General features: G+C 39.9%; 1 protein-coding gene across 3 annotated transcripts; it reads left to right on the top strand.

The window, feature by feature from the left end:
• The first annotated feature begins 1,255 nt into the window (after positions 1-1,255).
• GLDN (gliomedin) lies at positions 1,256-17,162 on the top strand. 3 transcript variants are annotated; one of them, XR_005955280.1, is made up of 11 exons: positions 1,256-1,531; positions 5,307-5,358; positions 7,471-7,488; positions 8,145-8,243; positions 8,426-8,572; positions 9,243-9,368; positions 11,514-11,594; positions 11,677-11,802; positions 12,515-12,665; positions 15,968-16,480; positions 16,534-17,162. XR_005955280.1 is itself a non-coding variant. In XM_041469040.1 (11 exons), exons 1-10 carry the CDS (start codon positions 1,256-1,258, stop codon positions 16,425-16,427), a joined length of 1,536 nt encoding a protein of 511 aa, XP_041324974.1. In that variant the 3' UTR covers positions 16,428-16,458; positions 16,512-17,162. The 3 variants fall into 3 exon arrangements, 1 of the variants encoding a protein (XP_041324974.1); XM_041469040.1 differs by having other exon boundaries at positions 15,968-16,458; positions 16,512-17,162; XR_005955281.1 differs by having other exon boundaries at positions 1,356-1,531; positions 8,426-8,515.
• The last annotated feature ends 1,126 nt before the right edge of the window (positions 17,163-18,288 follow it).

Below are 18,288 nucleotides of genomic sequence, written 5' to 3'. Positions count from 1 at the left end.
GCTCTTAGGAACCAGGTCTGTTTGAAAGTGTGCCTGCTCACTGCAAAGGAGTTGGGTTAGGTGACTTTTAAAGGAGCTTTTCAGCCCAAACTATTCTTTCTTTCTGTGCTGATAAGCCTTATGCCTTTGGGCATATGGTGATTTTCTTCTGTCTCATCTGCCATCATGGGATGAGATGGAATGATTGTTCTCTTTTCTTTCATCTTGTTTGACCTATACCTGTTGTGGCAGTCTCATAAGAGAAGAGTCTCCAGTGCAGTGCCTGAGGACACCAGCACTTTTTGCAGTAATTTTTTATTTCGGACAGATGAGAAATTTAATATGATGGAGTGGTTTTCCTATCTCTGCTTCTCTACTGTGCTTAGGCAGCTGTAGCAGAACTAAGTGTATTAAGTTCAGATTCGGTTTGACCCAATAGTTCCTCTGTCAATGTACCGTGGGATTAGCATGAATTACAGGTCAATGGCCTAGTTAGAATGGAGACAAAATGTGCGTGATCAGTTGCAGCAGAGAATTGCCACAGTGACAAAGGATAGAAGGAAGGAAATTTGTAGGAAACTTGGCATTCAAAAGCTGGGGGTTTCTTGAGGTCGATTTGAAGTAGTATCAATGTAAGAAATTGCATGGCTTTGATTTGAAATGTCAGCTTTAAAAATAACTTTTTTGAAAAGTGTTTTGAGTTCAAGAGCTTTCACATTCTTCATGAAGCCTTGGTATTCAGTCAGATTCTTCTATGTACTCTAATTCATTTTCTTATCTTGGCTATGAATTAGCTGATAACAAAATTTGCTATATTAAAGGTATCCCAGTCACAGAAGGTTTAGCAGTAGTGATTTGGGAAAGGTCTGTGCTTGAACATCTAAAGCCACGGGTCAATTTTTGTAAGTGAATGACACATGGTATTTGTTAAGAGAGCGCAGTGATGGTGTGAACTGCAGGACCCGCGTCACGGATCTGTGTGATGGCAGGATCTGTCTGACGGGGGCATTTTTATGCAGTCTCACTGCTCGACACCTGGAAAAAGCCGTGTACAACGTCAGTCGTTCGAAAGCACATTTGTGTCACAGGCTGTCCCAGGCGCATCCCCCTCTGGAAGTGACCGGGAGCAGCTCCCCGGTCCTGCCCGGCGTAGCGGGGACAGTGCCCATGCCGGCTGCGGGAGGGGTCGCTCAGGGCCCCTGCCGTGCCCTGCCCTGCCCCCGGCACTCCCCCGGCCGGGCCGATAAATGCGGAGCGGCGCGGGCGCGGCGGGGCGATGGAGGCGGCGGGCGGGCGGGCGCTGCTGGCCGCCGTGGGGCTGCTGTCGGCGCTCAGCGCCGCGGGCACGCTGTTCCTGCTGGCGCAGTGGCGGGAGCTGGGCGCGGCGCTGCGGGAGCTGGAGGCGGCGGGGAACGGCTCGGTGCGGGGGCTGCCCGCCGCGCCCGCGCCCGCCGCCCGCACCAAGCGCAGCCGCCGCGGGGAGCGCGCCCGCGGACACGTGCGCGCCGAGAGCGACGAGATGCTGATGATGCTCACCTACTCCATGGTGCCGGTACGGCCCCGCCGCGGGGCTTCGCTCGGGCCGGGGGGCGGGAGAGCCGGGCTTGGCCCCGCTGCGGCCCCAGGAGCGCGGCGGCAGCGCCCGCGGGACACTCGCGTTGGCTCCCGCCGCTCCGCCGGAGAGAAGCCGGTGCTCTGCCCCGCTCTGGGGATGATGGGCTGCGGGGCTCGCAGGGTACCATCCAGCTTTGCAAACGAGACTCGCACAAAGGGAGGGAAGTTGGGGGTTTAGTGAAACTCCAATTTCGTTGCAGTAAGAAGCCTTTCAATTTCCAGCGTTTCTGGTTTTTAAAACTAACACCACTAACAGAACTCTCGTGTGTTTTGTGCTGTTCAGCATCTCAGCATGAGGCACTGGACATCACCTGCCATCTCTTTGAAAGTGATAATGCCCGTCCACTAAGTGCTAAATATGAGGTGGTATTTGATGGATCAGGGGAACTGTATGTCCTTTCTCTGGCAGAACAGCACAGTTTTTTGCACATCACTGAAAAGATGGTCTTGTTCAGTAGGAACTAATGTCATGTAGTTAAAAAATTACACAGCTTGTATCGTTGAAGAATTTTGAATAGATTGAAACGCTTTTGAGTTTTGAGCCAAAAGAAATGCAAGAAAAATATTACTGTTGAGAGAACTTTAGTGGAAATTGTCCCAGTAAGGACTGCAGGTCTACGTGCACAAAAGTGTAACTCAGGCTCTTACTCATATATTAATGTTGCTGATTTAAAAAGTTATTCACAGAAAATGCCTCTTCAGTCATGTTCTGATGGCATTTTTGTTAATAAACTATTGCAATCCTCATTTTACAGTGATAACATCTCCATTAATATTAGTGGTAATGAATGTGCCACGCACAGGTGTTCAAAGCATGGAGTCTTGAGAATTACACTGTTTGGGTTTTAGAATAATGTGTTGTATTTTTTTTTAGCTAGGCCCTTTAAGTAATCATGCTTTGAGTTTCGAATTTGCAGTACAAGACTTCTGCAAAAAGTAAAAATGTGTAAAATCATGTGGTTTTGTACTCAAATCTGTCTTTTAAATAACTCCTTTTAGGAAGACCCATCCCTGAATTTGGCAGCTGCAGCTTGCTTTGTTCTATCTGGTATGAATTGCTTTTTTGAGTCCAGAAGATCCACAAATAAAATTATTATTGATCCTGATAGGGCTTGAAGACAGTCAATGCCATTTACTGCTAGGTGCTCAGACTGGGATCATTAGTTGCTGGTGAGTGTCTGGATAATTTTGACACTGGCCATTAAATGTGTTACTCTGCTGTCAATAGGTACCACGATTACAGATTCCATTAATTTTATTGCCCTCTCCAAATAGCACTGAGCACATTGTGTATATTTGAACAGCACGTGGCCAGACTGTGCACTTGTGCCTATAAATGTCCACTGTGACTACTGCTGTGTGTGATGTGCTTCATTTAAATCTGTGTATCCTGCAGGGAGCTGCTTGGCAGGGTTTGATGCCTCTTTATTCTTATTCCCATCAAACATTTTTCATTCTGGCCATTGCATAGTGTGTAACTGTGTGCAGAATCATTTGCTCAAGAGGAAAAGAATCCTTAGAAAAATATTCAAGCACCCCCTCCTCCCACTCCTGCATTTCTGTATTTTGAATCTAACTCCCACTAGTGTAATTTGAAGACTTGGCTACTTTTTTAGTGTGAGACAAAGTTCCTCAGAGTTGCTGGGATGACCCCTGTGACACTGCTGGTCCCTGTTGGGCCTGAACAGAGGCTTGGCCCTGAGCAGGTTCTCTCTGGCAGGGGAGGCACTTCTGCAGGGCCACTGCAGGTATCAGTGTCCCACTGCTCTGCACAGCCCCTGCTCAGGACACAGCTGCTGTGCCCACTGTTCATGGATTTTTGAAATAACCACAGGCAGCAAAAATCACGTTAGCTCTAATAACATGAGCATATTTTATGTTCAGGGCCTCTTATTTATGTATACGTTTATTTATTCTGCAAGTGAGTAAAAATAGGAAACTGGCAAATCTGCTGCTGCAGAAAGGCTGATGGGGGGGTAACAGGCCAAGATTGAAGGTGTGATTTAAGACAGTGCAAGAGATGGTGGCTACCAATTATCTGAGTAATATTTCATAGTTTAGGGCTTTATTTTATTTTATTTTTCCACCATTTCTCCACTAGAAAACTAAGATTTTAATATTTAAATAAGATATTTTTATCTGTAGCTTTCCTTAGTGGTGATGCTGGTTGTGAATGGACTGTTCATCTTCCATAGCTAAGCTGGAGGTTCTGTCAAAGGCTACTTGCACTTCCTGAGTGCCATGTTTCCTAATTGTCACCTGAGTTGCACTGACTGGTAAAAGTAGTGCTGCTGAGATAACTGGAGGGCCCCAAAGCAAGCTGTAATCATTTCAACAACCTCAACAGAACTATTTAAATTAAAATGCAGTTAGAATTAGAGTGCACATGGACAATATGTATTTTACAAATTACAGGGTAGGAGCCAAGCATTTTTTGAGGAGTGTGAGGGGAAAGAAAACAAGCATATTCTGATATTCAAAATCAGTTAGCACTTCTCAGCTAATTTAAACAGAGTCTAACAGTTTAAATGTACTGTTCCAGTACAGTCTGGAGTCAGTACATTCTCAGCATGCATCAGACAGAACAGGAACTCATTGTCAAATATGGTTTGGTTTTGCAGAAAAAGGATACTTTCCATTAAACTAATTGTCCTCTATTTGAGTCTGTTAGATTTGGCAGTTGAAACTAATGATGCATTAATTTTTTAAAATAACAATTGACAGTGGCAAATAACCTTGTTAGGATTCAACTTCGTTCTGTCTTTCAGATTGCCTTGCAATCCTTCTGTCTTTTGAGACTAGTGCATTCCATTAATTTTTTTTAATTGTTGATAGAGTAACTGCACAAACATCAACAAATGGGCAGCTCTGGGTAAACGGTTCATAAATTGTCACACATTGCACAGCCCTGAAACAGTGACCCTTTATTCTCTGGCTATAAGCATTAGACTTTCCCATAGAGAGCTGAGGGACTTCCAGACTTCATGGTTTTGTTTTGATGAGTCCCAAAATGTTTTAGTGTTGACTCTCATTATGCAGGACATGTAATGTAAATGTTTGCTCAGTCAAGAACTGTGTATTTTGTGAAGATGACTTCTGTATTGGTAAATTTTAGTCTACTCTAGATTAAAAGCATCTTTATGAATGTGTCTTCCAGCTTGATTTAATAAAGACTTGTCTTTTTGCTTGAATTATTTCGAATGGATGAAGGTCCATTTCAAATTTGCATATCTTGGTTATTAAAGATAAGAAATTGCTTACCTGGAACACAAGTCATCTTTCTCCTTGGGTATGCTTCATTAGAAAAATTTCCATCACTTAATACAAATATAAAATAAAATTGAATGTATTTTTTATTAGCTGATAATTGGATTTTAATACCTTCTATCGGTAGAGTCCATGCATGGACAACCACATGAGTTCCAGTAATGTGTGAAATTTAATGGCTAAGTGATGTATGGAGTCGTATGCCCAATATTTTATTCATATTTTCAGTAAAGATTAAACTGAGGTCTATTGAACAGTCCTATAAGAGAAACACTGCCCAAAGAGATGGATGGTGTCACAGTGTTACAGTATTCTGAATAGCTTATTCTAATAAGCACAGAGGGCCAGTTGTATCTTTAGGTTTGGAATTATTTCTGTAGGTAAAGTGAACATAAATACTTTAATGAAATACATTGTTTTTAACTTTAATTTCTTTGCAATATTAGGTCCGAGTGATGGTGGATTTGTGTAACAGCACAAAAGGGATATGTTTAACAGGTACGTTTGTTGCCTTAAGCATTATGTCACTGTGTTACCTCCAGGAACCCAGAAACAGTGTTTTCAAAGAACCTGAGGTCAATAACAGTGTCAAAAACCTGCTATTTATCAGAATTTTAAAATAGGTTAATATGTACCACTTTGGGACTTATCTGTACCCTCTGAATATAAATACTGGAATTTAAGGAACTCAGTTGATGCTACTTGGAGCCATTTCTCTTTGATGAAATTTTCATAAATCTTTTAGACTTGGGTGTTTCAAATACCAGCTGAGGTTTAGTCATAATATTTTTGCATATGTCACACTTCAGGCCCAACACAGGAGGAACATGCAGGGGGTAGAAACTTGCTCCCATTGCTACAACTGCAGTGCAGCAGTGGCACTTAGTGAAGTCACATGTCACCAGCGAGGACCTGGAGCTGCTGGTGGCTCAGTCACAAGCAGGCGTGGAAAGTTTTGTGGGGTTTGGTGAAGAGTGCCTGGTAGCAGCCAATTTAAGAGCTATGGTCCAGCTTTGAGGTCTGTCACAGAATGAGTTGTGTTCCTTTTGGAAATGAGAAGATTAGAAAGAAGCCAGATTTATGAGTTAAAGAAAATGCTTCACTTGCTGTCTGGTTTGAATTTTCAAATGGCAATAAGGTCAATTTGACTCAACTGAATAAACACAAATGAGAACTACCATTGTACACACAGATGTTAAATAGTATTTCTAAAGCTGTACATCAGTTCTCATTGCAACAGTGGCTGAACCACAGACAATCTAAGTTTTGGGTTTTTTGGGCTCCAAATTTGTAAATTCATGTTCCTTGGTGCCTTTTGTACCTTTTTCTCTCTTAACACCATTACATGAGTGGCTTTCTCTGCTGTAGACCTCAATGACATTCATGGCTTTCCAAGCACCTTTCTTATGTATCTTACACTTGTACAAGGAGCCTCAGCTTTAGGGATGAGGAAGTAATTCAATGCACTGATGGATGTAACATAGTGTGAAAGAAATAACCATTTACTGGAAAACTGGCAGAAATATGTTAACTGACATTACTGCCTGTAGTGATTAAAAGGGAGGATTCCTATAATGGTATTGTAAAATGGCTTTCACTTTACTCATAATGTTTTGTAATTAATGCTGAAAATTTTCATATTTAGGAAAATCTAGTAATTACTGTTACTTTCTGTTGTAAAAAGTTTGGTTGAAATAAGACAGTACTTTGGCTGGATAAAAATGCTCACAGAGTTAATTTGGTTCTTTAATTGCAACTGTCACCTTTGTATTCTCCAAGTGGTTTTCCATTTTTAAAATTTTTTTGGGGATCACAGATGAGGAATCACAGACATTGTTCTGGTTAATCTTTCTTTATTCTTGCCTGCTATGCTTGCTTCTCTTTAGGGCCCTACATCTAAACTGTGTAAGAGAATGAGACAGATTTTTCTGTATTTCAAGTTGCTGAATGACTGAAGCAAGTCCAATTTCTAAATGTACCAACCAGTTTCTGTGGGAAGCTTGATCCAGACTGGATAACTATCACATGACTGTTGATATGAAAGACAAGACTTTTTTTCCTATTTAAATAGTCTGAGTCCTGAATTGCAATGAAATATCTGTAAAACACAGAGAAGAGTGGCATGTATTTTTATTGTGTATTTCCAACAGGTTTTTGAATTGTGACATTCATCAGTATTGTAAAGCCAATATTCTTCCACTAGAAGAGGTTTTTGAAGAGCACTTACATAAAGGAAATATGACTGTGAGGTGTCTTGCACCCATGGCTTTGTGAAGGCACCAAAGCCCCTGACAGTGAGGTTACATTGCAGAGGTTGTTGCCAAACCTTTATCAATTGAAATTTGAAAAAAACAAAACATGTTTATGTAAATGTGTTACTCTTTTGGCAAGTCTGGGTTACTGCTAATTCTCAGACAGTTATTTATAACACAAAGCAGTTAAACAGATAGATGCTTATTTTGAAATTGGAGGGATTTTCTTACCCTTTTACTGTTGTGAGCTAGTGCTAATCAGTTCAGTTTGGAATTGCTTTGTTTTCTTGCTAGGTTAAACTCACCATTTTGTCTTTCTTGTGTTTTTGTTTTGTTTTTTTTTTCTCTCTTGTTATAGGCCCCCCAGGACCCCCAGGTAACACACTTGGACAATTGCAGTAACACTTGGGGGTAATTGAAACAGTTGCTGGTACAAAATATTGAAACACAGAAAGGTATCTTTCACAAAATTGTCTTCCTTTGCTAATTAGATAAAAGGAGGGTTGAATTACTGCCTGCCTTTATAATGCTTGTATTTAAGTCAGTTCATGCCCCTTGTGGGAGAGGGGAGGTTTTAGACATTTTAATTTTCTAGTGGAGGGTGTAGAACATTTGATCAAAACCAAATTAATATGTTTAAGTAGCATCTAGGTGAAGAGATGAATTTATATATTAACCTCCCAAGGAAATGTATATTATAATTTAACACTGAAACCATATTTTTAAAAAAATATTGGTTACTGATTACACCCTTCCACCTCCCCCGTAACTTTTCCTCCATTCTTATTGAATTCTGTCTCAGTTCTCACTCAGGGGGTTGCAAAGCTGTGTTATGAATGGTTACTTGTTTTCTTTCGGTGCTGCTTAACCTGTGGGTCTGCTGAGAGTAATTCTCTGTATCAGAAAAGTATGAGTTATATTTTGCTGGGGTTTAAAATATATATATATAAACATGCTGCATGTAAAAATAGTAGATTTCAGGCTAATTTGCATTCAACAATGAAAATTCAGTTGTACTGTTGGTTTGATCAGGGCCTCCTGGGCTGCCTGGCTACAATGGATCAGATGGAATCCCAGGAACTCCAGGACAAAAGGGAGAACCAGGAGTAAATGGAAAAAGAGGAAAAATAGGTACAGCTTCCCTTCATATTAGGTTACAATGCTGCTTTGAAATGCAAAGAAATTACAGCTATCCAGCTAAATACAGGTGAAAAAAATAACTAGAATGAATATGGTTTGTAGTAAAAATATTTATTAATTGGTTCTTAGTACTGGAGCAGTGCTGTTGATACTGAAATGGTTTTTATTTCTAGGTTTGCCAGGACCAAAAGGTGATCAAGGACAGAAAGGAGAACCAGGAGAAATGGGTTTACCTGGCAAGGATGGTATCCCAGGAGGAAAAGGTACAAGAGGATCCAAGAGAAAAAAGGGGGATGGAAACAATGATGTGATATTAGAAGGTATGGAAAAGTGCTCTTGGGAGTTCTCTTGCAACAGTGTACTTGACAGAAAAAGATATGCTCCACTTCTGAAGCATGAATGTGATCCGCAAGGGCAGGACCAAGCTGTACAAATAGGGTTTATATACACAGGGAAATCTGAGTATTGCTATGCACAGAAGATTTCTCTCTTTGCAAGGCAAGTCTTCACAAAAAGCTTTCTGCTTGGCCTTTGGGTTGAAGTGTATGTGAATTTCACCCTTTCCAGACTGCTTTCATACATTTGACTTCCTCCTGCTCCTTATTTCAGTGTAGTTTTATTTTTCAGTTTCAGTGTAGTTTTATTTTTCTATTAGAAAATGAGGGGCAGATTTCCACTCAGGAGCACGTGAAGCAGCCAAATATAAACTGTGTGAAATTACAGCAGTGTAGCATCTGAAATTGTAACTCTCTAATGGGCCTGTAATCCAGACAGATAAAATGCATTGATGTCCTACTCCTTCTGAAGCTCTCTCTGGTTCACTTTCTAACAAACAGCATTTCAGAGAGTTTATTGCACCATATTCTGTACTCAGGAACCTCTTAAGAAAGAGAGGCTGTTCTGTGGGTGTCCTGTGGACACGTACCGTTCTCTGCAGGTTTCCTGCTAGCTGGGGAAGGGCTGTGTCCTCACACTGCATTTTGTACACAGGTGCAAAAGGTGAGCCTGGACCACCTGGGCCCCCTGGACCTCCTGGACCCCCAGGGCCCCCACATAAACGTAAAGGTAAAGCCAAAGTGGAACTTGAGGAGAACATCTACAGCAGCAAATGCACAGGTTAGTGTTCTCCAGGGTTCTTTTCCATTAAACCAAGATTAAACCATTGCTTCAAGGCTCAAAGCAGTAAGCATGAGTTTAGTTTTGCTGGCACCATAAAACTGCATAAGCCTAAGTCTGAACATGTGCTCAGATGCTTTGCTGAAATACAGTTTGTGTAAGGCAGCAGGCTACCTTAATTGTGTTTTGGTAATGCTCAGGCCAAGTATTTGCAAAAGGTGTTTTCTATTAGGTGGGATAAATTTGGAAAGTAAGAGAAATGCAGCTGAAATAGTTGGCTTTTATATAATGAATATTTAATTTTAGATGTAAATATAAACCCCTGATTCTGGACATTGAAGTGTCAGAGCCCAGAGAGCCTCCTTATGATGGACAGGACAGAGCTGGAGCAGAAATTTCATTCTATTTGAAGTTCAGAAATGCATGAACTGTTGTATGAGATAATTGGGCCATTTGCTCAGGTGGCCTCTTTTCAAGTGTTGAAACAAACTGAAATGCTTTGGAGGATAAGCTCGCTGGTGGATTTCTGATGGATTTTAAATTGCAGCAGGAAAATGGGAGTTACACTCAAATAACTCTGCAAAGATGAGATCTTCCTCAATGAGCTTTTATGTTTTATGACTCAGCAAACCATGAGATCTTATTACCAAAATTCAATGAATAATCCAGATTTTGCAATTAAATATTCATTACTCTTTCAAGGAAAGAAAATACATATGCTGAATTACAACTGTAATTAACTTATTGCATAAGAATACAAGTCTGGCTTTTTCAAAGAAAATTTTGAATCTGGTAAAACTTAATTTCTTCAAGAGAAGAGAATAATTAGTTGGAAGTGCAGGTATATTTTTTTCTCTCTGGTACTTTAGTGAATTCTGGAAGAAACAAAACTCTCTCCCACCTTCCCCCAACAGACCAAATGAATAGTTTTAATGACTTTTAAACTCCATTAACTCTCAACCAGAATATTTTATGATAGGAAGCAGCAGGATATTTATCTTTGTTTTTGATGGGAAGAAGGTAGTGAAAATTTCCCATAAGAATCTCTGATTGAAAACTCTCTTTAATTTTAGTTGCTTTCCAATCCATGCAGCTGGAAGTATTGCAAATATTCTCAAAGGCAAATAGTGCACTCAACCCTGCTACAAACTCTGACCTGGCCCTTGGCTATCCTATACTTTTAGATAAACTGCAGTGCAGGGAGCTGCTCCTTCAGTCAACTGCATCTATTAGACTCAACTTGTGCACTGCAATTTATAATTTCTGCTGAGTGGTTTTGTTTTTTGAAATATTCTGGAAGTATTTTGGGATCAGAAGCTGGAAGGGGATCTCGAGGGATTGGTAAATTCTAGCTGTAGGCATTCAGCTTACCATGGCTGCGTGGACTCTTTGTGCCTTACTTGTGATCACTTGCAAACTTTCAATGTCATCTCACCAAATGCCCTAGATAATGGATGGGAGAAATACATGTTGTTCTTGCTCCATCTTGGAGTAGTTTTCTTCTGCATGAACAAAAGGAGGATATGACCTAAAGGAGGAAATAACAATGCAGTATTATCTGTCCTTTCTTTCCTGAATGTCATGGTACCCTTTCAGCATTACTTTATATTTTTTTCCTATTTTTAACTATCTTTGTCACTTAAACTTCATCACAGACCTGTAAATCCTAGAAATATATTAGAAGGCAACAATGAAAATGGAAGTCTAAAAAATGTGCAGCCTGTGTGTCAAGCAGTGTGAAATGCTGGAGATAAAAGTTAAGAATGGAATTGGAAAACAAGGCTACTATGCTTTTTGTCTTACGACTAAATCAGCCATTTTCCAGCTACCTCAGCTGCCTGAAGTTATCTCATGAAAAGGGCAACTCTCTTTTCCTAAATGGCTACTCAGAAATTCACAGCTAAGGAACTAAATCTGTTGATTTAATTAGTTACTCCTCAAAGCTGACTGTCAGCCTCAACACTTCATTTCTTTGGCAGAAGTGAGAACAAGTCTTTTCTTATCTCATTTTTGACCACACCAACCTAAGCATTTTTTTCCAGATGAAGCAAAATCCCAGTTATCATTCCTTTATTTTAGATTTGTCCATCTATCATGTCAAATAGGGTAAAACATGTCACTTTTCTCTTTCTCCCTCCACCCTAGATGAGGTATGTGATGTACCAAATGATGACACCCTTGCTGGAAAGGCTGAAGACAGAACCCCAGGTCCTTCAAGAAAAGCTGGTAACCTGCTACAAAGTGTGACTCGAGTGCTACTTTCTCTCTCAGTGTCACAGATCATGGACATGTGCTTTTTTCCCACTAGAATGTGTCATAACGTCTGTAGGAAGTCCCATTCGCTTTGTCAGTGTACAGCAAACGTTTGGAACTTGGATGAGGGAACCTGCAAACATAAGTGATGAAAGGATTTGGCTCACCATGCATTTTTCAGGTATTTTTAGTAGTAGTCACTGACCAAAAACCTGTTGTTATCCTGACATTGCTTCCTTAATACTTTCAACCTAAACTTGTAAGAATGATGAGTTTTTACCCACGTCTTTTTCAGAATATTTTCTGTATTACCTGTTTAATACCTGACTATACATATAGTTGTAGGCATTTGTAGTATCTTTAGACATTTTCAGAGTCAACATCAGATATTTTTAAAATAGCTTGATATTTGGGGTTTTTTTTACTAAATCCAAGTTTAAATGTCTATTGTTTGTGGCTTTTTTATTATTTTCTTTCAAGAGTTTGTGTTTCCTATGGCTTTACTTCCCTAAATTGTAGCTCAGTTTTGCCTTTTCATTTAGCCAGGCATGAAAATGAGTCAACTGCTGCACAAGCTACATTTAGAGCAGGAAAATGTCCAGGATCTAAGAGGGAAAAGGAAATATTTCTGCACACACATCAACTGTGTTCAGAATGAGGACCCATTAGGTCTGTGGGAAGCAGGCTCTTGATCTTTTCTATAGATTACTTTTGTGTGTCTCTGGATTCTTTTTTTCACATTCCAGCAAGGTGAATCACTATTGAAAACACTTGTTTGTCTGATAGTTGATTGAGATGGACTTTCAGTAGAGACTGAACTTTAGTATAGAGATCTCAAAATTAGATTAACAAAATTATAGTCCTTTTTTTCAACATCTTTTCATTTTGTTTAGGAAACTATATAAAAGAATATGAAAATTCCAATGCCTTGCTGAATAACAGCTACAGGATCATTAACATCACAGGACTTTTCTATGGATGTGGTCATGCAGTACAAAACAATCATCTCTACTATCATGAGGGAGGAACCAATTCCATTCGGAAGTAAGTCAAAGATGGTTAGCCTAAGACAAGTGAAGGTGTGAAAGGAGGAGCAATGGGTTGGAGTGCCAGAGCTGAACCTCAGAAAAGCAGACAATTCTCCTTGTAGCATTTTGTATTTCTTTATGGTCCTACCTAAATAGGAAGAATGGAGGAACGGTTCAGAACTCTTTCCAGAACAGAACAACTCATTCTTTCCAATCCGTAATAAGAATATGGGCCACCAGCCTTCCACTTCGTGTGCGCAGATGTTGAGGGAAGAGGAAAATTGGGAGAATAGCTCAGGACCACTACTCTGCTGTGACAATTCTTTAGGCATTGTTCAGCCTTGTGTCTCAGGGGCTCACCTCTGCAGTTACCATGTCATGGAGCAATAGGTCCCTAGGATAAACAAAATGCCATGTGCAGAGAAGACAACAAATTCTCTTGGCTATCCTGAGATCCAACCACGGAGATCCAGGTTCTATTGAACATTACATTGTTGTGGGTGCTCTTCAACTTGGATTCTTTGCTGTGTTCATAATCACAAGAAAGAAATGAGAACTGACTAAGGAATTTGGGTACCAGAAGAAAGGATTACATTTAGAAGAATAAGCTGTGCACCTACCTGCATCTGAGTCAGAAGTGGTTCAGCTGCAGTGTGGGAGGTGTAGGTGGGTGGTTTTGTGACCCTGGCCCACTCATGAAACTTGGCTTTGCAGAGCCCTTGCTGTGCTCTGCTCAGGCTGGCAGCAGCAGGGAATGCTGCTGGCACAGAGGGTGCACTGAGGCACCTGCTGAGGACAGGGCGACCTGGAGAATTGCACATTCCACCGGGGAGGAGTGGCTCCAGTGTTTGATTTCCTCATAATAAGAAGTTTCTACTACTTTCCTGATATATCTCCCCTAACTAGAACTGAGAATTACATCTCTTATTTAACTTTCTACTGAGGACAGAGACAAACAATACAAATCAACCCCAGAATCTCACCTTGTGGGAAGAGCCAAAGACAGTCCAAGGGCAAGTGAAAGATTGCTTGTGCTTTCAAGTTCTTACACGACTCTGATGTCTGAGCCAAGAACATTTACTATACTTTGATGTCTGCTCCCAAGCAGGTGTGAGTGCTGCCTTCCTATATTCATGTGCATGCCAAGGAATGTGAGCAAACTGCAAGGATTCTATAATATTTATTCTGCCAAGAACAAGCTCACTTTTTGCCAGCCTCCTTTAAACATCTTTTGGCTTTTTCTCTGGTAGACTGTAAAAGAACAATACACAGTGATAGGGCAGAGATTCCTCATCTTTGCTTGCATACCGTTAGTTAGGAAATGCCTTCATGTACAGATGAACACAAACTATTTGTGGAATTTTCAAATCCTCTGAAGGGGCCGCTGAGAAATGGCCTTCCTGTTCTGTTCTTCACTCTGAGATTATTTACCTTCAGCATAGACAGAATGAGGCACTATGGATTCTGTGACACTGAACTCCTTGAATTTGGGCTCTATAAAAGCTTCTGGGAGTTGTATTATTTTAATGGAAAGTATAGATGAGAACCTGGTTATTCCATTTTGTAAATGCTGAAAAAACATTCAATAAGGATTTCTTGTCATATTTAAAGGGAGGTAAAACCAGGTTTGTCTGAACCTTGGCAGGTTTCTCATGATGGTCAGACCCCCAACATTTTTACTTTGTTTCATAACATGCTTTACTATCTCTGTTATATTTGATTGACTTTGTTGATATTAGTGATCAGAAAAGTATTCGTAGCTTGAGTTCTGGTGGTTGATGAAACTATTACACTATATCTTGTCATTTACCCCAAGATGTCAGAAGATTAAGGAATTTCAGAACCATGTGGAATTCCAGGCTGGACTGTCCCTGACGGGGGGAGCCCAAGAGAACCTGGGAATTAAACCTCACTTTTTTGCTCCCTTCCCGATTTTCATGTATAAATAACAGGAAAAGATATGGTGTCGTGCGCTGCAGAACTTGTGTATTTCTAATGAATCTTGAGGTGCTTTCTATCTTGCTGGCATTTTATAGAAAAGAATCCTGAAAAAAATCTGCATTTCTGACCAACTAGTCCTGTTAAGGTCTGTCTTTCTAGCCCTTGCATGGGGTTATTTATAGATATGAAGCAATTAACAAGATTAAGGTAGTTGACACATGTGTTTCTCAAATCTCCTCCAGCCTTTAACTGTTTGGTTTGTTTTTTTTTTTTGCACATACATGCTGCTGGAATATGGAGTTGCTGCAGATGTGAGTTTTACAAAAGCTGAGGGGAATGATCTAAGTTGGGTATTCCTGACTTTTCTTACCACGATTTTTCCAATATATGCTATCAATGCTGCTTAAACAGAAAAATTATTCTCCCAGTATTTTATGTTCCTGGATCTGAACTGTTCCTGTGATTAAGCCTGTCTTTTCAGAACAAATACTTGCAAGTGTAGCAGATTCCTTTATTGAGTAGTATTTTTCCTTCCTCTATTTGAAGCAGGGAGCTATACAGTGGGAGAGAAGTCAGACACTGAAACGTGCTTCTTTGTAGAGGGCATTATTTAAAAAGATAAAGCCATGCTCTCCCTGCCTTTGCTGAAGCCCTGTGTTATTGGGTGATTAAATGCTGACAGCAGATGTGTCTCAGGAGGAGCTGATTACCGTCCTAAACCAGTAAAGGAACATGATTTAGCTGTTCACTGCTCCAGCCCTCATATTATCAACCTATTAAGGAATCTCAAGGAATAAAAACAATTTTATACATCAGAGATGGAAGTATTCAGGCTGTCCCACTGAGGCCAGCATAAGGTCACAATTTTGGCTCTGCAAAAGCAGGATTTTAATTCCTTTGATGTCTACTTGAGTAAACCACTGCATTATCTGGACTGTTTTCATCAGAGGAACTCCAAGACTAGGTGAAGCTGCCCAGAATTTCTGCTGCTTTTGGTCAGTCCTTTAGCTCCCACCTAGTCCTAGTACTTCTGTATAGATTCCATTTCCCAATTTTGGGCCTTCACCTGGCATTCAATTCTTTTTCATACCCATTCCTTTTAGTTGCTTCCTTCACCTTGGTGATAATAAAGCTCATAGACTAAATAAAGTGAAACCTACCAAAAGCAAATCCACACTCTTGTGCACCTTTCAGATTGGTTATGACTTTGTAATTTTCTCCTGGTGTTTTGGAAGGTTCTTTGAGAACTTAAAAGACATCAGAATGCTTCTTGAACAAGTATTTTCAACACCACTCCTATCAGTGATTCCCCACCCTGTGTGTGTGTGTGATGAGCTCTGATCACCCATACTGAATCCTTGCTGTATCTCATTTCAGATTTGGACTCGATAAAGACTCGCTGCACACCCTGCACATCAAAAAAGCCTTACACCAGGGCAGGAACTACCTCTTCTCGAACTCCAAGACATATTTCAACATAGCAGTGGATGAGAAGGGTCTTTGGATTATATATGCCTCAAGCACTGATGAAAATATAATGGTAGCAAACGTTGATGAAGAAAGGTTCTCAGTCAATTGGCACATCAATACCACCTATCCTAAGTCCAAGGCTGGTAACGCATTCATAGCATGTGGCATTCTGTATGTTACTGACACTAAGGACATGACAGTAAGTTTTGCTTTTGATTTACTGAAAGGGAAGCAGATTGATGCAAGGTTTAAGTTACGGTCTTCACAGTCTGTTCTTGCTATGCTTTCGTACAGTCTGCGAGACAAAAATTTGTACACGTGGGAGAATGGAAGCTTAATGGTATACCCAGTCCATTTTGGCAGATGAATATATTTTCACATGCCACCTTTGACTAAAGGATCTATTTACAGCTCTGTGACCACATGCCACCTTTGACTAAAGGATCTAAAGGATCTATTTGCAGCTCTGTGATATACACATGGGGGTCTCTGCACTTGGTATAATTTTCTGTTTGCTGATGGTGGTTTGTCAGTGTGTATGAAAGGGAGATCAGGTGCCTTTCTATAAACACACTTCAATTACATAGGCCATCCTAATCTTTTTTTAAAAATTGTTGTTCACTATTGCAGATGGCATACTGCATAGACATAGTTTTGTTTTTCCCGTTACCCAGCTGACAATTGTGTCTAATGTACATTGATTATTCCATGGTCATGTGCTCAGAAGAGACTATTTGTAACTTTTATTTACAATCATCTTCTCTGCAATCATTTTCTAGTCAGTGATGATGGTCTAATATAAACATCTAAATAATGAACTTTTGTGTACAAATACCTTTGTCACTTTCATTTAATTTCCATTGACCATTTTTTCTGGACAAAGGTTTAAAGCTGTTAAAATAATGGTAATGGAAATACTTGTTTAAATAGGAAAAAAAGCAGAAAGCTTAAAATTTGACAAGTCAAATCAAGTGCTATAATCAAAAGCAAAATCCAGCTAAAGAAAAATGGGAGTAATGACATTAAATACTGAATAGACATGAATTGTGTTTCTTTAAAATTAAAGACATAACCTTTATGATTAAAATTTCATTTTTAACAGAATTTGAGTTTCTTGTGTTGCTGCATCCTTCCTTGGCTCTCACTGCCACGCAAACTATACCAGCATAACTTGCTCATATTTAATAAGGCATATTACTATAATAAAATGTCCCCAGATCCATCCACACAAATGAAATCATAAAATGAAGGGTATACTTTTTTGCTGCTATTTTTAGAATCGTTATACTGCTTAGTGACTTAATCTGTTGTTAACCATAAGTCTGAGACTGCCAATTCACATTCAAATTTTTGAGTTAAAGGTGAGCAATAATAGGAACTTTTTTATTTTAATTTTGTTCTGGTATTTCAGATTTCTAAATTTAATGTTGGAACAAAAATCTTTCCTGTTGTTTTATGTATCTAGATTCAAAATCATGTTCTTGCAGAACCCCTTCCTGAATTTCAAAGCTGCCTGTGCATATTGCTAAAGTTCATGGAGTGCACTCAAATACTTAGAAGCCAAGTGTTATTTAAATCCTGACTTACACTGAGCTGTTTAATACCTGTGTGATCCAGGCCCTGTTGAAGGGATTCATGAATTTGGGAATGTCTGTGCCTACAGAACCTTGTTTAGCAAATGTGCTGGAGGAATCCCTCTGCTGCAGCTAAGCTCCAGTGTGTGGCACAGGGATGGCTGGGCTCTTCTCAGGATACTTGCTGTTATCACTAAGGCCTTGCATGCTAAGGAGAGAGATGCAGAAGGGAACAAAAAATCATAATTAATACTTTGAACTAGTTTATACATCAGAATTCACAGACTAAAAATTCTATCTCTACCTGTGTGACACTTCACACTCCAGAGCTACAGTTCTGTGCGCTGCTTGTGACTTTTATGGGGGGTGTGAAGGTTTTGGATGGAAGTTTTTTCATGTTTGTTTGATTGTGGTGTTTTTTCAAAAATTGAATTGTGGTACTAATACCACAATACAGCTAAAATACTCCTAAAGTCAGCAATATACTCGGGCAAACACAGTTTAAGTCAGATGTGATATTTTCTAGATAATGTACCTATCTCAAAGCATGGTGAACTTCTGCATAACATTGTTGAAACAATTTGGATTAATCTCTTGGAGAAGGGATAGCAAGGAAATTCTACCTCTTTTCTTCTTGCAGCTGTGGAACTTAAT

This window comes from Pyrgilauda ruficollis, unplaced genomic scaffold, assembly GCF_017590135.1.
Source record: "Pyrgilauda ruficollis isolate IOZ18807 unplaced genomic scaffold, ASM1759013v1 scaffold23, whole genome shotgun sequence".
Classification (NCBI taxonomy): domain Eukaryota; kingdom Metazoa; phylum Chordata; class Aves; order Passeriformes; family Passeridae; genus Pyrgilauda; species Pyrgilauda ruficollis.
This window is presented reverse-complemented; position numbering and strand designations above follow the sequence as displayed.

Coding starts and splice junctions, on each gene's coding strand:
- GLDN (XM_041469040.1), top strand. CDS start 1,256: ATGGAGGCGGCGGGCGGGCGGGCGCTGCTGGCCGCCGTGGGGCTGCTG. Junction 8,573..9,242: donor CAATGATGTGATATTAGAAG/GTATGGAAAAGT, acceptor TTTTGTACACAG/GTGCAAAAGGTGAGCCTGGA. Junction 9,369..11,513: donor CTACAGCAGCAAATGCACAG/GTTAGTGTTCTC, acceptor CCTCCACCCTAG/ATGAGGTATGTGATGTACCA.